At 41.1% G+C, this 24,953-nt stretch overlaps 1 protein-coding gene across 4 annotated transcripts in view; it reads right to left on the bottom strand.

Moving 5' to 3' along the window:
• Positions 1-24,953, bottom strand: part of HESO1 (Nucleotidyltransferase family protein) — a 95,053-nt gene that overhangs the window by 42,515 nt on the left and 27,585 nt on the right. For all 4 annotated transcript variants that reach the window (XM_087678223.1, XM_087678232.1, XM_087678243.1 and 1 more), the window contains 7 exons: positions 17,776-17,883; positions 17,453-17,689; positions 17,182-17,349; positions 7,979-8,157; positions 7,775-7,870; positions 7,612-7,681; positions 7,331-7,458 (listed from right to left, as the gene is read on the bottom strand). In XM_087678223.1, the coding sequence (XP_087534349.1) occupies positions 7,331-7,458; positions 7,612-7,681; positions 7,775-7,870; positions 7,979-8,157; positions 17,182-17,349; positions 17,453-17,689; positions 17,776-17,883 (986 nt within the window). The remainder of the gene's footprint in view (positions 1-7,330; positions 7,459-7,611; positions 7,682-7,774; positions 7,871-7,978; positions 8,158-17,181; positions 17,350-17,452; positions 17,690-17,775; positions 17,884-24,953) is intronic.

Below are 24,953 nucleotides of genomic sequence, written 5' to 3'. Positions count from 1 at the left end.
AGGGATACTCATGCCTTGGATTCTTTGAAGCAAAGTCTTCATGGCAGTTTTGACATGAAGGATCTGGGTGATGCAAATCACATTCTTGGCATGCGGATACTCAGAGATAGATCTAAAGGTTTACTCTATCTATCTCAGCAAGAGTATATCTCCAAAGTTTTGCAGCATTTCAATATGAAGGGGGGAAAACAATTGGGGTTCCATTGCCTCCATATGTGAAACTCAGTGCAGAGGATAGCCCTACATCTGATGATGAGAAGGCTGAAATGGCCAAGATACCATATGCTTCAGCTGTTGGCAGTTTGATGTATGCTATGGTTACTACACGTCCTGACATTGCTTTTGCAGTGGGAGTGGTTAGCAGATACATGGCAACCCCTGGCAAGAAGCATTGGGATGCAATGAAAGGTATTATGAGATACCTTAAAGGCACAAAGGAGTTGTGCATCTGCTTTGGAAAGCAGAAAGCATCTGTTGTTGGCCTTACGGATGCAGACTATGCTAGTCATGCCGACTGCAAGAAGTCCACTTCTAGGTATGTGTTTACTTTCACAGGATGAGCAGTCTCCTGGATCTCCAAGCTACAAAAGTGTGTTGCATTGTCTACTACAGAGGTAGAGTATGTAGCTGCCCCACTGAGGCATGCAAGGAGGCTTTATGACTTTCACGTCTGGTGGGAGAGCTTGGCATCACGAAGTTACCTGTTCTCCATTGTGATAGTCAAAGTGCTATCATGCTAGCACGGAATCTTGTTTTTCATGCAAAGACAAAGCACATACAGGTGAAGTATCACTTCATTAGAGATGTACTTGATAGCAAGAGAATTGAGCTTCTCAAAGTGCATATAGATGATAATCCTGCAGACCTTCTCACAAAGAGTCTTCCAACAGAGCAGTTTGCTTATTACCGACAGATGATGGGAGTTTGATAGATATATTTATTTCAACTTTGTACATACTTAGACTTAGTTGATTCTTTTCTCCTCTTAAGGCACATTGCCTTTAGGTGGGAGGTTATTGGAAATAAAGGGCCATCGTGCCTTTTATATGTGCACGGGTGTGAACACACCCTTAGCACATTGTACTTTCATACATATATCTATCTAAAACCTAAACTGGTACACTCATCATTGTACCTAAAAAAGTATTCACTCTATACTCTGCTCTCTTGCACTCTCCCTGTCTCTCTCACTGCGCGTAATGACCGTCTGTCTCGATCTCCATGCCTAATCGATTCCTTTACTTCAATCCCTTTGTGAGAAGCAATGAGGGCTCAGGACCAGAATCCCATATGCACAGTAGGAGAAAGTACCACCACTCATTTCCTATAAAGCATTGTACTTGCATTCTTTTTCTAATGCAATACTCTTTTCTTTCTAGTAAAGTGTCAATGTTACTGTCCATACACAAGATTGTGTTTATGAGTCCAAGTCTCAATCTTGGAACCTAATTCACTTGTGTGACAATTTGTCTTTGTCAAGGTCAACGTATTCATGAGTTTCTTCTTCCTCTTTCAACCTCCATAGCTTCCGCATCTGCCATACTCTAGATCCAACATATTTTACATGGTATCAGAGCCAAGTTGGGCATGGCCTAGCTCATCTCAGCCTCCTTCTCTGCTCTTCCAACTTCTATTCATCATTGCTCAGCTGCTAAAAACTAAGGAAGAACCAAGTACCTCTAGACATGAAAAAGCATTATATGTTGGCAACAGGACAAAGGCAAGAAGGATCAGCTCTTCTATGACTTCTACAAAAGGACAGGACACACCGAGAAGTTCTACCACGCCAGAAAGAGGTACCAAAAGGCCTATCTAGTTGCAGTCAAAGAAGAAGAAGAAAACATAGCAAAGGAAGAAGAAGAAGAAGAAGAAGACCACCAGGAGAAGGACAAACCTCATCAGTCCTTCTATTCAAATAGACGTTTTTAGTTTTGTATTTCCTAGCGCTAATGCCTCAAACATAAACTTGTAAACTCCTCAGTTATCCTTGTACTACAGCCTCTGTACACTTTGTGAGATCCCTGCTGCAGCCTCTAGATGTCCATCATGTTTGTGGTACCCACACTTAGCCTTTTCTGCGATAGCCTCTGGTGTTTTGCCATGTTTATGGTGTGCCCACACTTTGCAAGTGTACTCTTTCCTTTCTAGTAAAGTGTCAATGTCACTGTCCACACACAAGATTGTGTTTATGAGTCCAAGTCTCAATCTTGGAACCTAATTCACTTGTGTAACAATTTGTCTTTGTCAAGGTCAATGTATTCATGAGTTTCTTCTTTCTCTTTCAACCTCCATAGCTTCCGCATCTGCCATGCTCTAGATCCAACATATTTTACAAAGAAGATGACCCCTTTCGCACCTTGGCCTTTGCCTTGGCTGGAGGATCCGAATCGAAGTGAGAATAGGATGAGGATGACACATCGTACAAGTCCATATCCCGCTTCTTCTCCTTTCGCAAAGCCACTAACTCATTCCAGTCCTAGCATAAATGTCCCTTCTTATCACATTGATAACATCAGATCTTTGATTTTTTCTTACTGCCACCCCTCTCTAAAGTTGCAAATGCCTCATCATGTCTACGATACCGAGATGAAAGCCTCCCCTATAACTTCAATGACACCATAAATGTCCCTTCTTATCACATTAATAACATCGGATCTTTGATTTTTTCTTACTGCCACCCCTCTCTAAAGTTGCAAATGCCTCATCATGTCTACGATACCGAGATGAAAGCCTCCCCTATAACTTCAATGACACCTCATGCTCAAGCAACATCGAGGACATATGCATGAAGCTCATTGGCATCAATGATGGCTTGCAAAGTATTGGCCACTCCATCAAACTCTCAAGGGAGCTTATAGAGCACAGTCACCACAAGATGAATCTTTCGAAGCATGGACTGCATGTGTCAAAGTTGATTATGTACATGTGTAACACGAAGTAAGAAAGACTGCATAGTGTCCTTTAGCTCGAACTTCATCCGCTAGAGCTGTCCCTACCATTTCAAAAGTGGATGCACTGATGGAAGCATAGGAGATTGCTGTAATAGACTACACAACACAAGTGAAAAGAGAAAACAAAAGAAAGTAAAAGAACACTACAAAGGACAGCTTGGAGGTATGCTTAGGAAATGGAAGCCATGTACCAAACACAAAACTATCACATAAAATAGTCAGTCATTAGCTATGTGGGCACTGGCACCGGCTCCCTCTCTCCAACAAAATCCGCATTGAAAGTCTACAAGTGGATGATGATGGCCAAGGAGGAGGAAGCCTAAATATATAGGCATCAAAAAATGCTAATAATGTATCAGGTCCGCCATCAATAAAATAATAATAATAATGTTGGTATGCCACAAAATAATGCCAGAATCCTTAAATATAATCACTAGAAAAATACCTAAATTAATCTAATATCCCCAGTCCATAAATACCTCTGCACAAACTCACTCATGAGCTAACTAATCTACTAACACCGACTCCCAGGTAGCCTCTGTCTCCGAGTGGTTTGTCCACTTGACCAAATACTCAAGATAAATGGTCAAATGGGATTATTTAGTCCTATGATGAAGACCAGTTCGGACTCGAGTGGAACATGACAAGCAGTGTCCTTGAGTTGCAAGACTTCCAATCAGAACTATCACTTCGCCTTGCCCTAATCATTCTCTCAAATGACTCACATGGAACACGGAATAAACTCAAATCTCTGAAGGTAAAACTAGCTCATAAGACAGGCTACTTATCTTCTTCGTAATCCAACAAGAATCACACTACCTGGAAGATTACTTATAGCACTTGTCAATAGTTCTTGAATTAGAGTCCTTTGGGACTTTTAAGATAAACCCACATGCCTGCCTAGAGCTCTTGAGGAGTACGACTTTGGTTGGCATAAAATGTTGCACAATCCTAGGCTATTTTAATGTTTTCCCTTGCAATTGTCAACATTTCTTGCATATTGTGGAGAAACTTGACCATGGATTGCATTTTTACCCCTCCAACTCAACAGCAATCAATGATTTTGGCTCATAACCATACATTAATATAAATAGGCTATACCCAATAGCCAAATGCTTAGCATTGTTATAAGCAAACTCAATCTGAAGAAGGTAACACTCCCAATCACATTGTTTATGAGATATGTATGCAGCACATCCTCCATAGTTTGATTTGTTCTCTGGGTCTATCCATGAGTCTCAAGATGCTCCAAAGATGACATGGACAATCAAGTCTCCAACTTCTAAAAGACCATTTGCCAAAAATGGCTAGTAAACTTAGGATCATGGCCACCAACAATTTCTTTGCACAAACCATAATGTCTACATAGATACCTCACAAAGAGACCAACCGACTCGATGGCTTGCTTGTGTCATTCAGCTTTACTCAATTGACATTGTAGGCACTCATGCACATAAGACTCAACCAAAGTCTTCATGTGCAGCCAATAAAAGTAGTGTGTAGCCAAGGCCAAAGTCTAGCGGATCCAAGGTTGCACTCAATACATCATGACACAATACAAAATCTTTTTGTGGATATCCATATCATCGAGCACACATACATTGTCTTGTTTAAGCAGTAATCCATTATGAATGGAATACTTTTCCACCATCTTTCCCTTAGAAGCCAGCTTTCGGGTGTCCAAACTTCCAAATCTTCCTCGGCTACTAGGTCAATCCTTGACAAATTGCTAGATCCTACCAAAGTTAGAATCGTTTTCACAATGTCCTTTGAGAGAATAATAGAAATCAATCGAAATTTCAAAGAAAAACTGAGCATTGACTTCAAGGATCTAACTAAGGGCATCAGTAACCATAATAGTTGCACCTTTCTAGTAATGAATCTCGAATCAGACTCCTACATTAGCTCTGCCCATCTCACCTTGCGGCCATTGACTGGCTAATGGTAATCAATCCAAATATTGAACAAAGTACTGGATAATTAATGACGCCAAATTTTAAGTACATGGATAACCGCCACTGATTCCTTTTGTTGAGCGGTGTAGCGCATTTGGGCATTCCTGAGCTACGGCTCTCAAATGCAACATATTGGTCATCCTGATAAAGGACAGCACCTATGGGGTAATGAATTTTACTTGTCTTATGATCCTCAGAATTGGCCAATCAAGCACTACTTGAATCTTTTTAGGATCAATTTGGATACCATCAACCAAGATGACCTGCTCAAGATAAAAAAGCTCCATACGAAAGAATTTGCACTTGGGAAATTTTGCAAACAAGCATTCTTGACTTAGGAGACATAAGACAATACGCAAGTGGTTTGAACATTCCTCCAATGACTTACTATAAAATAAGTATGTCATTGAGGAGAACAAATATCCATTTTTTGAGGTATGGGTGAAATAGATCATCTGTCATCTATTGAAAAGTAGCAAGACCATTTGTTAATCCTAAAGGTTAGGACTAAGAACTAATACTGTCCAAAAGCTTAAGTGGCTGCCCAAAATTTGGCCCAAACTTAAGTTTTGAGCTCCCACTTTTGAAATTTTGACTGAACTTCAAATTAAAGTTTTACAACCTTAAAATCTTAGATTATGGACTCGTTTCTTGGCCCTCCCCATGTGCCACATGGCCTAGAATGTCTACTACATGTCTAGCACCCGTATGCTTCAATGCCAATGCAATGGTCACCATGCCCAAAGCTAGAGATACCAAAATAGAAGTATTTTTTATTAAAACACTTGGGTGTTTATTTAGAATGCCAGTAGTTCTTTCACAATTCACATTCTAGTGATACTTAAGGCCACCCCAAGTGGCGTAAGAAGTGCTTGGGTTAAAGGCACTGAACCATTTCCATCATAAGTCATTGCCAAGGTTGGTACTCAAGTCATTGGAGGGCGCTGAGAAGGTTCTCTAATAGTTAAATCAAGACTCATTATGATTGGTGTTGTAGTTGGTAACCACGCACCATGCAGGAAGCTGAGGGTGGTCTAAAAGAGAAAGAACTAAGATTGCGTGTCTCAATGTAAAAGCCAATAATTGATTTGTAGCAATCTTGCTGCTGTTCTAGTACTCTCCTTCTCCACCCTTGTTCTAGGGAAGGCAATTAATGGTGCACTTCAAGCTAGAGCTATAGCTAGACACTAGGGCTCATGAGAGAAAGAGGTCGTGGGGTATTAAAGCCACGTTAACCTCCCTCAACCCTGCGTGCATGCAATTCAAAAATTCAAAACAGGCTTGGGATTCAAAAATAGGCTCGGGGAAAGAAATGGAGGTTCGAGAGATACTGAACCTCCAACCAAAATGATAAATAAATATAGATGACAATGTCTTGAGCTTCGAGGATGCTTGAAATATGTATTAAAAAAGGTAGAATTGCACTCAAGATAGCAAGACCTTTGCAGACTAGGGATGAGGGGACATAAGTGAGGATGATAGTGAGTATGTTGGTGTGTTTACCAATGAATATTGTATAGGTTGAGTATTTTGGTTACAATGGTGCTGAAGCAAGCTTACTTCCCACTCTTGTTACTTAGCATGTTCCCATGGCAATTGGAACATTCTAGTGTTGACTACCATCGATTCTAAAGTTCTACTCCTCACCAAAAAGACAGTGAATAATGAACCACTAATAGTAAAGCAAAACATTAAATCACTTAACTCTTCTTCTTTCAGTCTTGATCAGCAAAATACCCCTAAATTTTGTGAAATTTCAAAATTACCAAAATACCCTTGTATCTTTCTGGTCAAGCTACTCTAAACTATGCATATTCCATTCTTTTGCTAAACTGGGATCTACTCAAGTACCTTATACATAAATCACCACAAAAAGCTCAAGAATAGTGGCAGTTGTCTCATGACTCATGAGCTACTTCGTTTCATATATTGATGAAACAAAGTCATCCTTGTAAGACTTGCCAATATCATTGATGAAAAAATGTGCACACAATGATGAGGGGTCTATTAGGTATATTAGAAAAATTTGAGCCACATTTCAGAAATGTTGCCAGACATGGAGCAGTACATTGGGAATTTTAAGCAGGGGCATTTCGGTAGTTATTGAAATGTGAGGGTATTTTGCCCCCTGCCCCCCCCCCCAAAACCTAGGCCTTTTTTTCTTGAAAGGTCTCAAAATAGCAGTGCACAGCACCAACCTACTTTACAAAGCTTGAATGTGATGGACCACAGTTTCAAGTCAAGGAATTTCATCCTGTATTTAAGCAGTATACTTATGAATATTCCTCTAGATTACATGCCATTTATTTAATTCCTTATGAAACACCATGTCCATATTTTGGCTCAGCCATCACTTTACTTCTGTTCAGTGTGTTGCTAAATACACTCTGCAAATGAGAAAGACATGTTTCTTTTCAATAATACCTGGTTGAAAAATGACACAAAAAGTTCTGCCACAGAGCTTTTATTCTGGACACCAAACTTGTTGACAATAAAAGGTTGGATCCTTTCCCACAACCTGCTCAATAATTGCTCTCTGCTTGCATACCCCTCTGTAAATCCATGTGCACAATAGTTCTTTTTAGGAAAACTTCAAGCTGAATATTCTTCCAATGAAATTCATGATGTGCATGATTGTTGCTAGCCATTCTTGTATAGGCAAACTCTATAAACCAGTTTATATCTAATGATAATCTATCTACTACCTTTTAGATTTCTAGCAATATCTTCATCCAGAACAGTACTAAGGGGTGGAAGCAGTGGTGGTGATCGTGTCTGGAAAAATAAACCAGGAAATGAATTATTACCGTGGACTTTAATGGAACTTGGTGAATGGGTAAAATAACACCATACTGATGCAATGCTTACTTGTAAATGAAAGACAACAAGCAGGCAAAGTGCAAAAGAGTTTAATGTTCCAGTCTTTGGGTCATTTACATGATGTGCCTTTGCCCAGCATTTCACCTGACACCATCTTGATCAAAAATTTATTAGATAGCTATAAGGTTGTACTTCAACAAAATAGCAGAAGACACCCAAAAGAACAAGTGACATAGCATACAACACACTTACCAGGAAAATTAGATCACGACACCTGGGATCCACATCACCTATCCAACGCAAGAATCGGGACTTCAAAATCGCAACACCATTGTCAACTGAGATGTCACATGAAATGCGGCAGCGGGAATCTTTAAATGTAAGAAGTGGCACACGAGCATAAGGTATGAATTGTGCATTCTGCACTGCAGCTGAATTGGGACCAAGTTATTATTAGCATTAACTGAGCAATCCAATTTTACAAATGTGAGGAGTTTGGAAACATACCAAAAAGGCAATTGGGACCAAGTTATTATTAGCATTAACTGAGCAATCCAATTTTACAAATGTGAGGAGTTTGGAAACATACAAAAAAGGCAATTGGGGGGGGTGGGGGGGTGGGTTGGGGGGGTTTAAATGCCCATTCTAGTTGTTTTGTGGCTAGGGCAAGTTCATAGGCCTTTTGTAAGCTGGAAAGGCACCTTATAGCATTGTGGTGCCTGATGTAGATGCACCTGTTTAGGACACGCTACAGTAGAAGAAACCCTGAACCATTATTTTATGAAAAGGACTTGAGACTAGTTTGGCCTTCACTAGAGAGCTCAGCACGGTGTGTGGAGCATTTAGTCTATTCTCATTATAGTATCAAGCCTCTACCTGCATACTGTGTAACTGACTCATGCTTGTACTTATTGCTTCAACTATACTATATGAGTTAAGTAGTTCTAGCTATTAATTAAACCTCTATGCTATGCTCATTATTGTATTACAAAAAACTTCTTGGCTGGTACTCAGTCCCTACATCTTGTATGCTCATAAGAAGCCTCTACAACTAGGGCACAGCCCAAGTTATAAACTCTTCCATCACCATTTCTATGTACTCTATCAAATATGACCAAGCCCAGCTTTGCAATGATCAATGCTGCCATCTAACATGCACCAATACATACAAACACACTTGCCAAGAAGCAAGTCACATAATTGTGAGAGTGCACAACGGAAAGAGGAAAGTGAACATGGAGAGAGAAGCAGACAAAGGAAGAATGCCGAAGAGGAGGAACAATGTGACTACAATGGTAGAAGGCACAAGGCTGCAACAATCAACCCCAACACACAACTCTATGCGTCAATGTGTGTCACACGGACATGAAATTTTGAGATGCTTTAATCTTGTTTATAACATTTGATGAAGTTATTAATCAAATGTGCAAGGGTTTTTAAGTACATGTGATGCACATGGCAAATATTCCATAGTACCAAGCCAAGGACCCCAAGGATGCAGTGACTGTCAAAGGAAAAAGTTGTGATAAGTTATGCCGACTCGATTTGTTGGTCAGTTGGAATCAAATTCGATCCTAGGGCAATGCTTTGGCCAATAAGTGTCAATGGTGACACTATGGACTACCATTAATTACTTAATTAATGCCAGTCTAAGGGTCAACAGAAGTTGGGGACCACTTCAAGTCAAAAATGGCCTAGCCAATTCAATTATAGATGGGCACATTTAATTTTGGATAGGGTCAAAAGGGCTGAATTTAATTTTCAGAATTATTTAATTCTAAAAATTTAATTAAATGGCTAGATAATGGTTTCAGTGCTTAATCAAGGAATTACCACCCTTTCCAAGATGGAAGGTTGGTTTCATGGTTCCATTGCCAAGATACCACTCAATCCCTTGATTTGGTGGGCCGGAGGCATGTGATTACAAGCCAAAGCATTGTGCTAGTGCTGATTTTTGCTCTCAGCTGAGAAATTACAGCAATATGTCTTCATAAAGTGAGATGCAATCAAGCAGTAATGATGCCTCTCAATATGAGCATTCACATGGGAATGAAAAAAATGCAATGCCTGATCTTGGACAAGGCTCAGACCATGGACAACAAGCTGAAAATGTTGCTCTTGGGCAAGATGCAAGGTCTTCAAGGCATAATGAGGCTGATGACCAGCAAAGTGAAGAGGATTTTGATGACCAATTCAAGAATCGGATGAGGACAGCAGCAAATCCCTTTGCTGAATTAGCAAATGATCCTCAATTTACCTATTTTTAAACTCTCCGAAGAAGGACAGCAAGGGCAAGGAAAAGACATCTTCTACACCTTTGGGATAGTAGGATGCAGGTAATGCCAAAGCCTTCATTTGAAGCTCCCAAAGATGCTAATGAAGCAAAATAGTTGATACCTACGGGGCAAGGAATACAAATGCAAGGCCATCATGGACATGCCAATCCAATGGATTTTGGACAGTCTAGCATGCATGCTATGATAGAGCAGGCCAAGATACTTTGGTAGAAGCATGATTTTTCATACTATGGTTGGAAAGGGACTGCATATGGAAATTTATGGCACAAATCCCTATGGTATGTAATAGCCAATGCATGGTGTGCAAGGCCCAATGTATTCAAGTATGGCTAGAAATATGCAAAACCCTATGTATAGCAACATTGGTTTTGATGCCTAGGGCACAAAGTAGCATGTTTAGTGATGCATCTGTATCCCTGAATGCTTATGGGATTCAAGGAATGAATGCTAGTCATGCAAATGCTCCATTTGGTGTTGGTTTTAATGTAAATTCAGCAAATGCACCCTTTCTGCCACAACCAATGTATGACAACTTGATACCCAAAGGGGCAACAAAAGACCATGATGAGGGTGGAAAAGCAATGAAGTTTGAGTCCTTCAGTGGTGCACAAGATAAGCCGAAAGCTTTGACTTTCATTCAACAATTTGATGCAGCGTATTCAGGTGGGAACTTCATTGAGTCCTCAAAGATTCGAAAGGCAACCACTTTCGTGAAAGGGAATGAATTGCAGTGGTGGTCCACTCTTTTGATGCAAGGTAGAGCACCGTCAACATGGGTACAATTCAAGCAAATGTTTCCATCGAATTGATTGATAAGTGTCTTTGAGATGGACATCATGACAACTTGAAATAAGCCGGATACTAAGGAATGTAAGAATTTTGAGCAATACAATAAGAATTTTTGGGATGTATTCCTGCCTATTACTTCTTATCGCCCCATACCCCTTCATGAGCAAGTGAAAAAATATATTTGTGGGCTACCCAAAGAAATCAGGGATTTTTGCATTAAATCCATTGTCTCTAGCATGTCTCAACTCATAGAGAGTGCTACTACAGCAGATGCTTTATTGTGTGGGAAGGATTCGGGCTTCCTAGAGGGTGGGGAGAAGCTAAATAAAAAGTTATTTAAGGCTAAGAAAAGGGGCAGATCTTAAAGGGAATTCATAGCTGCAAATAAATGTTTTATTTGTGAACAGGAGGGTCACATTGCAAGAGACTGTCCCAATAGGCAACAAGCTGGAAAATCACAAAATCAAGGAGATTCTAAAGAAAAAAAGCCCAAAACATCAGTGGAATTGGTGCCCAATGTTATTAGTGATCAGCGCAATGATGATGCTACTGAGTTGTACAGAGCATGGGGTAAAATTAAGGATCAACATGCATTGATTTTCTTTGATGATGGTGCACGAGTCAACTTCATCTCTGTTGACATGGCAGCCTGTCTAGGCATCAAAGAGGATGAGATGGAACCCATGGGGAAAGTTGAAATGGCATGTAAAGGCTATACAGAGCCTGTCACACCACTCATTGAAAAGCTTCGGTTGCATATACAAGATATATGGACACCGAAGAGTTCTTCATTGCTCCACTTAAGGGTTGTGATGTATTGCTTGGTATGCCATGGTGTCACCGTATGCATGCAATGATTGATTCTCATGCAAAAGAGATCACTATTCAACGTAAGGAAAAGGCACTCACACTTAATGTAAAGTTGAAAGGTGAATCTATCCTCATTGTATCTGCAGTTGTCACTTTTAAAGTAATAAAAAATCATCTTTTAGCATATTTGGTTTTTACTAAGGATAAAGATGATAGTGAGAATGTTGGGAATACGTCCAAGTTAGAAAAGGATTGCATATCATTTCTGAAAATGTATACTGACCGCTTCTCTCAACCACTTTCAATCAGATGATGGATTGCATTTTAAGGCCACAGAGGATTTGTGGGCACTTTCTTTAATGACATGATTATATATTCAAAGAACAGGACAGAGCATAGAAGGCACTTGGACATTGTGTTCAATGAACTACGTGAGCATAGGCTGGTTATCAATGATAAGAAAAGTGAATTCTTCTTGCATAAAATTCACTTTTTAGGACATATTGTATCAGTTGATGGTATTCGCATGGACCCTGCAGAGGTTGAGGCAGTATACGTGTTGCTCGTGCTTTATGTGGATGAGCTTATTTTGTCACGTGACCATGCCCAAAAGGTTAAGGAGACTAAGGCAGCACTACACGAGGTGTTCCAGATGACATATGGACCTTCTCCATTTCTTTTAAGGCCATAAGATTTACCAAACTCTTAACCGGAATTTTCATCTCCTGGCAACGGTATGTGCAGGAGCTTTTGGCCGCATTTGAGATGGATGACTATAAGGCCATTTCTACTCCTATGAATCCGAACTCGAAGGCTACAGCCAATGCGTATTCTCCATTGGTGGATACTACCCACTACAAGCAGTTGATTGGGTCCTTGATATGGCTTCTCAACACTCATGTTGACTTGTGTTTTGTTGTAGGTTTGCCGGATGAGTTCATGAGAGAACCCAAGATGGTGCATTGGCAAGTTGCTCAACGGATTTTACGGTTCCTGAATGAGGGGAACCCTTGATCTAGGGATCTACTACCTAGCAAGTGCAAATGGTTCAAATCTTGTGCTTCCACGTTGAAGTAATTTGGACTGGGCTGGATTTGTGAATCACAGGAGGTCCACGACAAGTTATTGCTTTACCTTGGGTGCTGGTGCTATTGCATGGAGTAGCAAGAAGCAACCCACGGTTGCCCTATCTTTGATATGCAACATTCTAGATCCCTCCGCCTCATGCCTTGTCTAGGATCTGAGAGGGGATGTTAGAGCTATGGGCATCCCTTGGACAGGCATTCCAGAGTTGTCGCCTGCAATTTGGTCCCTTCATGTGGCAGTTTGGCAATTCTAGTCAGTCGTGAGCAGTCAGACAGGCACCATGTGGCAGTACTAGGTGGATTCTCATGTGCAAGAGCAATCAACGCATTTACTACAGGTGCCACGTGTGATGTCAGTAGGCACCTGGCTTAGTTTTGTGTGCAATCGGCCAATAATTATTAGTTGAACTCTCCTATTTTATGGGGCTATTTATGTCAGTTCAATCAACACACATTTTCATCATCTGACTGCAATATTCCAAATTGTTGATCGTGAAGATTGTTGCACAAATGTCAAGGTTCACAACCCCTGAGACCATCGAGGAGGAGAAACATAGGCGTACACATTGTGTCCGTGTACATATCAGCATTCTTTCTTCAACATTCATCATTTGCAGATCTTCTGTGTTCTTCTGTCTCTTTTCCTCTCTCTCTCTTCTCTCTGTGTTCACTCTATCTCTCGGTCTTGCTCATACGCTTCCGCACCACTGGTCTCTAATCGGCTGCTAACCCTCAGCTTGTTAGAGATGTGTCAAAGGACATACACAATGGTGGGCCCTCCCTTAAGCTTATGCATCCTTAGACTAATCTAGCACTTCTTCCACTCTTAGGTCCTTAGGCTAATCGAGTTGAGCCAGTTTCTTTCTCTTCCACTCACTCTCTTCCATTGCATGCTACTCCCCCTTTGGCTTAGCTTTGTTTCCTTTCTTAGCTTAGCACCAACGCATCTCAAATATGAAGCACTAGTATGCAAGTTTGGATTATCCTAGCACCTACATGTTAGGCATTGAGGCTTCCCCTCTTGAGGCTGAGCTTCAAGCATCTCTTGATGCTACCACAATGGCTACTTCTCTAGCACAGCTCTTCCAATTGAGGTGCTTCTATTTCATCAACTTCTTCATTTGGTTCTCCATAGCATGAGCCACCTTGAACTCCTCCTTCAGCATTGACATCCATGGTTTGAGAGGGGTTGCTTTCCCTCATGATACATTCAGGTTGGGCTTCATCCTTTTGTCTTCGACATCAATATCTCTTCCATGTTGTATCTACCCTTTGCATCATACCTTGCAACATGAGTATGCTCCTATTGCATTAACTACATTTGCATTCTATGTATATGTTGGGCATTTAATGTGGCTGAAAACCTGCGAAATCCCATACACTATGGAGCACGATTCCATTTTACCCAGCAATCACCTGTTAGAGATTGGCATTCCTTGGACACACCGATTCAAATCTGAGCAGTTTCGCAGCAGTTTCTCCAGGCAGTCCCCATGGCAATTAGTCTGTACAACAGCCAGTAATGAGCGCAGGTGCCACATAGCACAGCCAGTCAGGTTTGTTGCAGTTGGACAGTGCAGGTTGGGCAGCTGCTGTCCATTTTTGGCATTTTTCCTGGCCTATTTATTGGCCCTGATTTCAACAGTCTCCCACAGTTGTTTTCACAGATTTCAAGCTGCAGGCCGTGGAGACTACCCTCAGGGCTGATGAAGACTGAGATCTTCGAGGTGGAGACATACGCAGATATTCTCTCTGTACCCCTATATATTTCTGCATCCTCATACAGCATTCTTCACTGCAGATTTTCTGTGTCACACTGCCTCTTTCTCTCTCTCTCTCTATTCACTCTTTGTCTTGGTCATTCGCTTCTGCATTGCTTCACTCTAACATCACCTACATTTGCATTTTGGCTACTAGTTGTCTCAGCATTTGACAAAGACTATAACTAGGCAATACATTGCTATGTTTTCTCATCCGCAACCTCAACACTATTGTGTTTCAACATCCAACCAACTGCCTTGCTATCTTCAGCCCTCTACATCAGCTTTCTTCCAAGACATCTGTGGTGTGCTACACTCCAAACCCATTCATAGAAACGAATTGTCTTCTCTTAGCCACTCCCCAAGAGGAGAGTGGTGTTGAGAAACCACTTCTTCAATTTACACACTTCATTTAGGGTTTTGCACTGACAGCCCCAAAAACGGCTGGTGTCCACATTTTGACCACTTTTTCATTGGGCGCCCACACAATGGTGTGCCACCCTAGACAACTTATGCCTATAAATAGGCTATCACTTCATTCATTCTTCACTCCTACCACTCTTTAGTCATTCTTCACCCCTCTTCCTCCATCATCAAACACCCTTTCCTTCTCTCACCAACCCCTTCCATCGCCCTCACACACCTTCAGGAGGACATTGCGGTTCATGGCTCGTGGCTGCCTTCACCCTTTCTCTTCTACTTCAAGCGCCCTATTCCATCATCATGCCTTACATTTGGAACATCTTCCACTTGGCATCACCATCCTCTGCTTGGCATCACCACCCTTTTCTATCAGGCTTAACTTTTCCTTGCCTGGCGTCATCATCTCCAACTTGGCATCAGCATCCTAGCCTCTAGCAACAGTCTCCATCACCAAGCATCAGTTATTTCATCACCCGTCTATCACAGGAGCTGCTGGGACCTACGTTTTTGCAGCCCGGCTCATTCTCCACCTTTCGGCATCATCATTATCCACTTGGCATCAATATCAAGGCTGCTCTCCCTACGTTTGATAGCTCCAACACTGTGGGATTTGCATTTTGCTACCCAAGTCACTCCCCAACATCAGAGGACTGCACTTCACTCCCTCGACATAGCTAGTGATCACCTTCCACATCTCCAACAGCATCAGATACTCCCTTGATAGCTATCCTTCACCTTCCAGTGATTACTTCAATAGCCCACTACCTAGAGGACTACCTTTCACTCCCTTCACTATGCAGATTCCCATAGGTGTTGCCGCCTAATTCAGACAAGACAGTGCAATTATCTTTTGAGCTTCGGCTCCATTGTATCAGCTTTTCTTCTCATAGCATGGTTCAGTGCATCATCACCGTGTTTTCCTTGTGTTTCTGAGTTTCTCTTCTCTCTCAGTATTTGCCGAACACACTCAGTGTTACTCCCCGCAAACCCTACTGTCTCTCTGCATTGTCACTTATTTTGACATGGTATCAAAGCATACCTATTATTTTTAGCAAGTGGTTGTTTGACAGCCCTCACTCCTTGAAAAATGTTCATTTGTATCTTTTCCTTTCATCCTTCATTTCATTATTGCATTCACTAACAATTAGTCTTCTTGTTTGAGCTCAATGTGTGAGTGTCACGTTCATACACTCTACATGTTTTCTCTACAAACCCTAATGTATCTTCACACGTGCCTCCCTCTATACCTCGATGTAAATATGAAGATGCATGTAAGGTATACGCTCACTCCGTAAATTGAAGAGCCAATAAAATGTATAAAACATCCACCCATTGTATCTTTCACACATGCTCGGTCCTAGATACATTCACCAAAAACATAAAACAAGATGCTTCAATTCAACTTGAATTTTCTATGGAGATGGTGTACAGAAATGCTAGGGAAAACAAAGACGAACATAGAGTGTACAAAACAGAATAAACACAATACGATGAATTCTCAATGAGGAGAAGATCATAATGAAATGAGAATGCTACAAAGGGGCATCAAGCCTCCCTATCTGGAGGACCAGAGCAAAGAATAGGTGTCAGAGATGCTGAAAAGCTCCAAGAGTGTCAAGGCGGATCCTGAACACAACATCACAGCAGTCCACCGAATGACAGCCTGCCAAGGCTCTGAAATGCTAGCAGCAGACCTGCAGGAGTGAAAATGTAGGGATGATTGACCTCCAAGGGCAGCAAACAGCAGCACATCTAGGCAAGAACGACGGCGACAAAGGACAGGCCAAAAGTCGCTGTGCAGAAGAGAGAGGCAAATGCAGCAGAGGGTGATGATGGCAATGACTGCAAAGCAGGGGAGAGATAATGGCAATGAAGAAAAAGTATTGGTGATGAGGAGAATGATCAGGATAAAGGCTGGGAATGACCACAACTACCTTTTTATAGGGAGTTTTGAGTATTTTTCCTACCAAAAATAGACATTATTTTCTTTATGATATGAACCTTTTTGGGGGCTGACTTTTATGAGTTAAATAGGCCATAATTCATGATAACTTAAGAATAATTTAGGCCTTTACTTTTCCTTGCTCAACAGCTTGTAGCATGAAATTAATTGTGGGAATTTGTTGATAAGAATTATTCCTCTACTGGGCATCAGAATTAGCGGCTTATCTCAATATTAATATGAGCCATACCAATCACACAACATAACATTTTGAAGTATTTCTTTATTGCGCATCAGGATTAGCATCTTATCTCAATATTGGAATATGGTAATGAAGATATGTACTTACCCATATTTACAAGCGTTCTCCAGAAGGATCTCAGCACTCTGACTTTTAGCTTTTTTCCAATGGGTTCTAGCAGAGTACTTCTTTGCGGAAGCTCCAATGATAGATCCAAGTCAGCCCAATGAGTATAGAAATTTGATTCAAAAGATCCAAAAGTGGAGATGGTTGCACCTAAGGGCATTTTCACAGAAGTTATGATGAGCCTGTAAATCAAATGCCAGAAAAATTACATTCCTAAAGGCAGTGCAGAGAAAGTAAAAGCTCACAAACTTGCCTCTGAACAGATCCATAGAGCTTATCACATTCGATAGCCGGTTAAGAATGTCAACTCTCACCAAGTAATCATCATTAGTTGGCTGGAGTTCACAAACAAGGTCACCAAGAAAACCATCAAACTGCTCTGCTGTACCCCCATGCCATTCTGAAAAAACAGATTTTGGCTGCTGCTGTAGCTCTAGCTCATATGCTTGCATGGCTACTTGAGACGAGCTGTTCTCATCCTCACTAAGACCTGTCAAAATGCAATGTGACTTCACACTTGCCTCTTTGGAAGCTTATGAATTGACAAGTTTATAAATAGACATTGACATGACTCACTTAGATCACCAAGAATATCGAACTCAAATTCCATGTCTTGTGTGGTAAGTTCAATGTAGTTTAAACACCTCCTTAAAATATTAAGGGTCCAATGCCTGTAAAGCAAACCTGAAAGAAAACAGACTTCAAAGTCACAATCAGAATTAACTTCTGCATATGAAAGCAATTAAGATACTCAGGCTCGAGTGATTGAATGCTGTTAAGTGTTTGCTCAGATATAAATCCGAGAAATGCATACCAAATCTGCACAGCCAGCACAATGATAGTGCCAGAACTAAATTACAAGTCATAATTCATTTGATCACTTTATTCCAGTGTTGAAGATAACTGTAACATAGATTGTCGTACCCACATATGATCTCTCAAAAGGGAAGTTCTTTATCACCATGGTGTTAATGTTATCGGTCCCCCATCTAGGACAGCACAACAAGAACTATGCCAGCCATTATGGCAATAAGTGAAGCATGCTTTGCTGTATTAGCAGAGAGTTTGTCAATGGAGAGCGCGCGTGCGAGAGAGAGAGAGAGAGAGAGAGAGAGTATACTAACATCTCTAAAAGCCCAATGTGACCTATAAGACCAAAGCAATACATACAATGATGGTATGTTTCTCGTCTAGAATGAGAAAAGAAGAAAAACATGCCTATAAGACTGAAAAGTGAAATAGTGTCCTAAAAAAAGAAAACATATCAAGGATCTAAAAGTAAAAGTAGAAAAAGGAAACTCTCCATCAATGAAATGTCTATCCTCTAAGGAGATGTATCTCTGCATGACTAAGGCATCTTGGCATCTATCTCCTGTGGCACTCTATGATTGCTCTAATTTGTCTATGGTGTGGATGTCTAGACCTTCGTCCAAGTGGACGTGGGTGCCTAGAGTGGCTGAGTGCCACTGCTCTATACAAAGGGACACCTACAAAAGATGAGGTCCAATGATGATGCTATGTGGCAATAGTGTTGCTATGTGCCATATTGTTACGCCTTGGAGCGTGAGGATTGAGACACGCAATGCTTTCTCACAGTAGAGAGACAAAGAGAGAGAGTGCTCAATAGAGAGGAGAGTGAGCATGGTGTTCTTGGGTACAATGACGAGTGTACCTCTTTAGGTTTTTTTAGATAGATATATATATGAAAGTACAAATGTGCTAACGGTGTGTTCACACACGTGCACATATAAAAGGCACGATGGCCCTTTATTCCCAACAACCTCTCACCTAAAGGCAATGTGCCTTAAGAGGAGAAAAGAATCAGCTAAGTCTAGGTATGTACAAAGCTGAAATACATATACCTATCCAACTCCCATCATTTGTCGGCAATGAGCAAACCGCTCTATTGGAAGACCCTTTGTGAGATGGTTTGTAAGATTATCATCTGTATGCACTTTGACAAGCTCAATGCTCTTGCTGTGAAGTACATCTCTGATAAAGTGATACTTCACCTGTATGTGCTTCGTCTTTGCATGAAAGACAGGATTCCTTGCTAGCGTGATAGCACTCTGACTATCACAATGGAAAATAGGTAACTCTGTAATGCCAAGTTCTCCCATCAAACGTGAAAGCCATAAAGCCTCCTTGCATGCCTCAGTGGCAGCCACATACTCTGCCTCTGTAGTAGACAATGCAACACACTTGTAGCCTGGAGATCCAAGAGACTGCTCCTCCTGTGAAGGTAAACACATACCCAAAAGTGGACTTTCTGAAGTCCGCATGACCAGCATAGTCTGTATCCGTAAAGCCAACGACAGATGCCTTCTGCTTTCCAAAGTAGATACACAAATCCTTTGTGCCTCTTTGAGGTATCTCATAATACATTTCACTGCTTCCCAATGCTTTTTACCAGAATTTGCTATATATCTGCTAACCACTCCCACTACAAAGGCAATGTCAGGACGTATAGCAACCATAGCATACATCAAACTGCCAACAGCTGAAACATATGGTGTCTTAGCCATTTCAGCCTTCTCATCATCAGATGTAGGACTGTCCTCTGCACTGCGTTTCACATATAGAGGCAATGGAACCCCAATTGTTTTTCCCCCTTCCATATTGAAACGCCACAAAACCTTGGAGATATACTCCTGCTGAGATAGATAGAGTAATCCTTTTGACCTATCTCTAAGTATTCGCATGCCAAGATGTGATTTGCATCACCGAGATCCTTCATGTCAAAGCTGCCATGAAGACTTTGCTTCAATGAGTCCAAGGCATGAGTATCCCTACCAACAATCAACATGTCATCAACATACAGAACCAAGATAATCAGGCTGTCATCTGCTGCCTTCTTGGTGTACAAGCAGTGATCCACTTGACTCCTATGAAAACCTTGAGACTACATAAATGTATCAAACTTATGATACCATTCTCTTGGTGCTTCTTTCAGCCCATACAAACTCCTTTTGAGTTCACATACCAACTTCTCTTTCCGTTTTGCCACAAACCCTTCAGGCTACTGCATATATATGTCTTCATGCAGATCACCATGTAAGAATGCAGTCTTTATATCCATCTGTATGAGCTCCATATCTTCAGCTACAACCAAGCCCAAAATGGTTTTCAATGTAGTCATCTTGACTACAGGAGAGAATATCTCATCAAAGTCAACTCCATGTTCCTGCTTGTACCCCTTTGCAACAAATCTTGCTTTGTACTTCAACAAGGAACCAAAAGTGACCTTCATCTTGTAAACCCATTTGTGTGGAAGAGTTTTCTGTCCTTTAGGCAACACCACCAAGTCCCAAGTGCCATTTTTCTAACTAGATTTCATCTCTGACAACATGGCTTTATAGCATTTCTTGCTGTCATGTCTGTCCATTGCTTCCTTGAAGCAAGACGATTCACCACAGTCTGTCAACATGACATAATCAGCCACATTGTTTGCACCAGGAACGAATCTATTAGGTTGTCTAGTAGCCCTAGACGATCTCCTAACCCAATGATCATTGTTTGTTGGCTGTTCCTGCAAATTTCTGTTTTCAGCTAGTTGTCCTGCCGTTTCAGCCTGCAAATCAGCATTAACAGCTTGCTGTCCTAGCTGTTCCTGCACATCCAGTGACTCATCATTATGGGCAATAGCTGGCTGATCATTTCCAGTAATATTTTCTGCATTTGCAGGTTCATTTACAACAAGTATTTACTACTGCACGACAAGCACATTTTGTTGTCCAAAAGGTATTTCTTCCCAGAATACAACCTTACGGACTTCCTGCATTCTTTCGGGTTGTTTGTACATGTGATCTTCCCGGAAGATAACATCATTGCTGCATACTACTTTTCTTTTCTCAGGATCCCATAATCTATACCCCATTTCACCTTCATCACCATTTCCTAGGAAAATACATTTACAGGACTTTGGCTCAAGTTTGTTACGTTTTTCCTTACGTATGTGCACAAATGCTTCGCAGCCAAACACTTTCAAGTGTGCATACGAAGGTGGCTTGCCCGAACACGCTTCTTGGGAAACTCCCCTCCTCCCAAAGACCTGTTTGGTGACCGATTAATCAAGTGTACGGCTGTTATAACAGCCTCTACCCAAAAAACCATGGGGTAATGCAACATGAGACAGCATCGTACGGACTTTATCATGTATTGTCCGATTCATACGCTCTGCAACTCCATTTTGGGGTGGATTATGAGGGGGCAATGAGCTCCCTCTTTATCCCTTTGCTGTCACAAAATGCCTGAAAGGCCTTGGACACATATTCCCCACCATTGTCAAAGCGAAGACACTTAAGTGTCTTATCAATCTGATTTTCAACCAATGCCAAGAATTTTTGAAACTTTCCAAGCACTTTGTCCTTGCTATGAATAGGGTAAACCCATAGCTTCTGTGTAGCATCATCAACAAAGGTGACAAAGTATTTTTTTTCCCCTAAAGATAACCCTGGCATCTGATATACATCGAAATGTACTAACTCTAGAGGAGAAGATTTCATTGAAAGAGACTTCTTATGAGACGTCTGTGCATGTTTACCATAAACACAATGATCACAATGCTCAAAATCAGCATAACAAAGACAAAGGCAAGTAACCCAAACGAGAAAGCACTTTCATTCCAGCTTGACTCATGTGTCCCAACCGGCCATGCCACAAAGAAACACTTGGCTCCTCAATCATAACAACATGATCACTCACACTAGATACATGGAGAGGTGAAACCGGTCTATGACTCATATAAAGCAGTAGTTCCTTCAATTAACACCTGGTCTTTTCACATACACACACAAACAGAGACCTCACCACCAAAGTAACCAGGAAGCTTGCTTCTTTCAAGAGGGGGTAATGTCACCAAGTGGTGATACTTTCTGCAGTTGCTTTCCTTATTTACTTATAAAAATATTTTATTTTTCTTTTCTTTAGTTGCTATTGCTTTTTACCCCCGAGATTACGTCGAGATCTTTGCATGGCCAGAAGAGGCAGCCATTGGGACAAATTGAACTAATGGTTTGTCTGAGCCTTAGGACTTGTTCCATATTGAATGGACACCGAAGAATAGAATGCCAGTGGTTTGGGACTGTGTGCTTAGCCATTGGAGATGGTGCAGGACAATGAGCGTGGCCAAGACAGAAGATACACATGTGAGAATGCTCATGGAATAAAATTCACCGTAACTGAGCCACATTACACTCTTTGATGTGGTTGCAATGATAAAAGTTGCTTAGAACAACTTGAGGAATGCAGGGGTCACCATTCCTAAAATTTAGGGAGTTAGTATTTTTGGACCCGAGAATCTGTTCGCGTCATTATCTTCGTTTTTGCACGAGGATTAATTCTCTAATCTGTGCCGAGGTCAAATTTTGCACCGATCATAGAGAATTTTAGATCGGAAGGTTTAAATAGGAAAATTGTTACATGTATGCCATGTGGCACAAATTTGCAAAAGAGAGAGTGTGTGCATTTTAAAAAAACGTAATAGGCATGAGGGGTAGATCTGAGAGTGAAGTTTTGAGGAGCTGAGGGCAGATTGCTGCAAGTACATTAGCTATGGAGAGTACTTCGTCTCTGACTCATGTATGGAGGTAGAGCTTGCTCTCTTTGGTCAACTCTCTCTCTATTCTCAGAGGAAATACTCTCCATGATAGGTTGATTCCATGGAAGGTATAGTTCTGTGTTTTCTTTACACTTTTGCTGAGCCAAGAGCCTAACTGTCCAAGTTCAGAAGCAGCTGTTGACTTCTCCAATGCAGAAACTAAAGAAAGTGATGACCATGCCACATAAGAACAGGGTTTTTCAGCTGTGATTTAGTGCTATTTATGGGACCATTTTATTGTTGGAATGATGCCAGGCTAAAAGGGATGTTGTTCTGGATATGGTGGACATTAAAAACTGTAATTACAGAGTTCTACAGAAAAACTGACCCATCACCAAAGTAACCAGGATAAGAAGCAAACTAAGAAGGAATAGTCTACTGTGCCACTTGTGCATAATTGCCTTGACCATTCACTCCCTGATTCTGTGCTTGTGCTTCTTGTTGCACTGGACCTATCTCCATGTTTGGTGTCTTTTCCACATGCTCACGCACATTAGAGGTTTGCCTTTTTGAGCGCTCCATGGTATGATGTAATGACTTAGCCTAAGAATCCTCATTATGTGACTTCATAAATTTTTGCATCTGAGGATTCTTTACCAGTTGTTCGAAAGAGCCAACCATACTGAGGAGTTGTGCTTTAAACAAGTCCTCCTATTCTTGCTCATCATCCTATGGTTCAATGTCGGTTCTAGAAGGTGCTGACATCTATGCACCAATACTCTCTCTTCGGTGTTTATGAGTAAAAAAAAAACTCTTCTTCATGTGGGAGTTTTCCTTTGCCTTTATCCATATCTGTCATCTCTCTAGTCTTGTAATCTCTGTAAAACCTGTGTGTATAGCCTTTTCACCCAAAACTGTCTGAGCTTAAATCCTTATAGAAAAGAATTCAAATCATGGGGATGGAACCATAAAACCGGTCTATGACTCACATAAAGCAGTAGTTCCTTCAATTAACACCTGGTCTTTTCACACACACAAACAGAGACCTCACTCCCTCGCTTAACACCGGATTGGCCCCGAAGACTAGTGTCCCTCTCGGTATTTCTTTTCCAATTAAAAGATGGAAAGTTACAAAAATGAAATGTTCCAAAATACATAACTTGTGAACAGTTGGTTTTCATCTTTTCTAAGTAAATCCCAGCTGCATAAGGACAGTGCAGCATGACCATAACAACATTCATTTTAGGAAAGCATTTTCTACGACCATAACTCGATAATTCATGTGCAGAATTGCAGTCTGCAGAACTCTGTATTCATTGTTCTCACTATCCAGCATATCCAAAACAACATGTCTTTTAGAAAAGTATTTTCTCTGACCATAACTCAATGATTCATGTGCAGAATTGCAATCTGCAGAACTCTGTATTCATTGTTTTTACTGTCCAGCATATCCAGAACAACATCCCTTTTAGGAAAGCATCTTCTGTGCCCATAACTCAATGATTCATGTGCAGAATTGCAGTCTGCAGAACTCTGTAGGCTATCATAATCGAGGTGGAGATACGCAGACATATGCACTATACTAGGATACATATCTGCATTCCTTATTCAGTATTCTTCATATTGCAGATCTATGTTCTTCCATCTCTTTCTATCTCTCTCTCTCTCTTCTCTCTATGTTCACTCTATCTCTCAGTTTCGATCATAAGCTTCCACACCACTGCACTCTAACATGGTATCAAAGTAGTGCAAAGGCTGATTGATCGTGAGCAAAGAGTTTTCAACGCGACACAAGGCTGCATTTTCAACATTCAAGGATGAGCAGGAGGGCTGTACATCGGAACAAGGCTGAGGCAAGCATGGACATGCAGCAAAAGAGCAAAGTTGTTGATTCTACTGTGGATTTTTGCTGTTCGGGAAGGAGAAAGGCTGAGTTTTGAGTCTTCAATTGCAGATTTTACCTTTTCATCGCCTCCGGCGAATGAAAAAGGTGTGGGACAAGCGGAGAAGAGCCCTAGTAGGCTACGTTCTACCATCAGAAGGGATTGCTTTTGTATTTTTTGCAGGCATAGCAAGTGAAGATATCTTTTGAGGCCGACATGGAGTTTCAAGCGATTATGGATTGAAAGGTACCCGTCCTATTGGCTCTTCCATCAGATCACTAGCTCGACGGAGAGAACTACCGCGTCTGGCAGTGCATTATGATGCTTGCCAT

Source organism: Lygodium microphyllum, chromosome 1 (genome assembly GCF_053477565.2).
Source record: "Lygodium microphyllum isolate KBCC chromosome 1, Lygodium_microphyllum_v1.1.10, whole genome shotgun sequence".
NCBI classification, from domain to species: Eukaryota; Viridiplantae; Streptophyta; class Polypodiopsida; order Schizaeales; family Lygodiaceae; genus Lygodium; species Lygodium microphyllum.
Note: the sequence above shows the minus strand (reverse complement) of the source record. Positions and strands in the feature narration are given on the sequence as shown.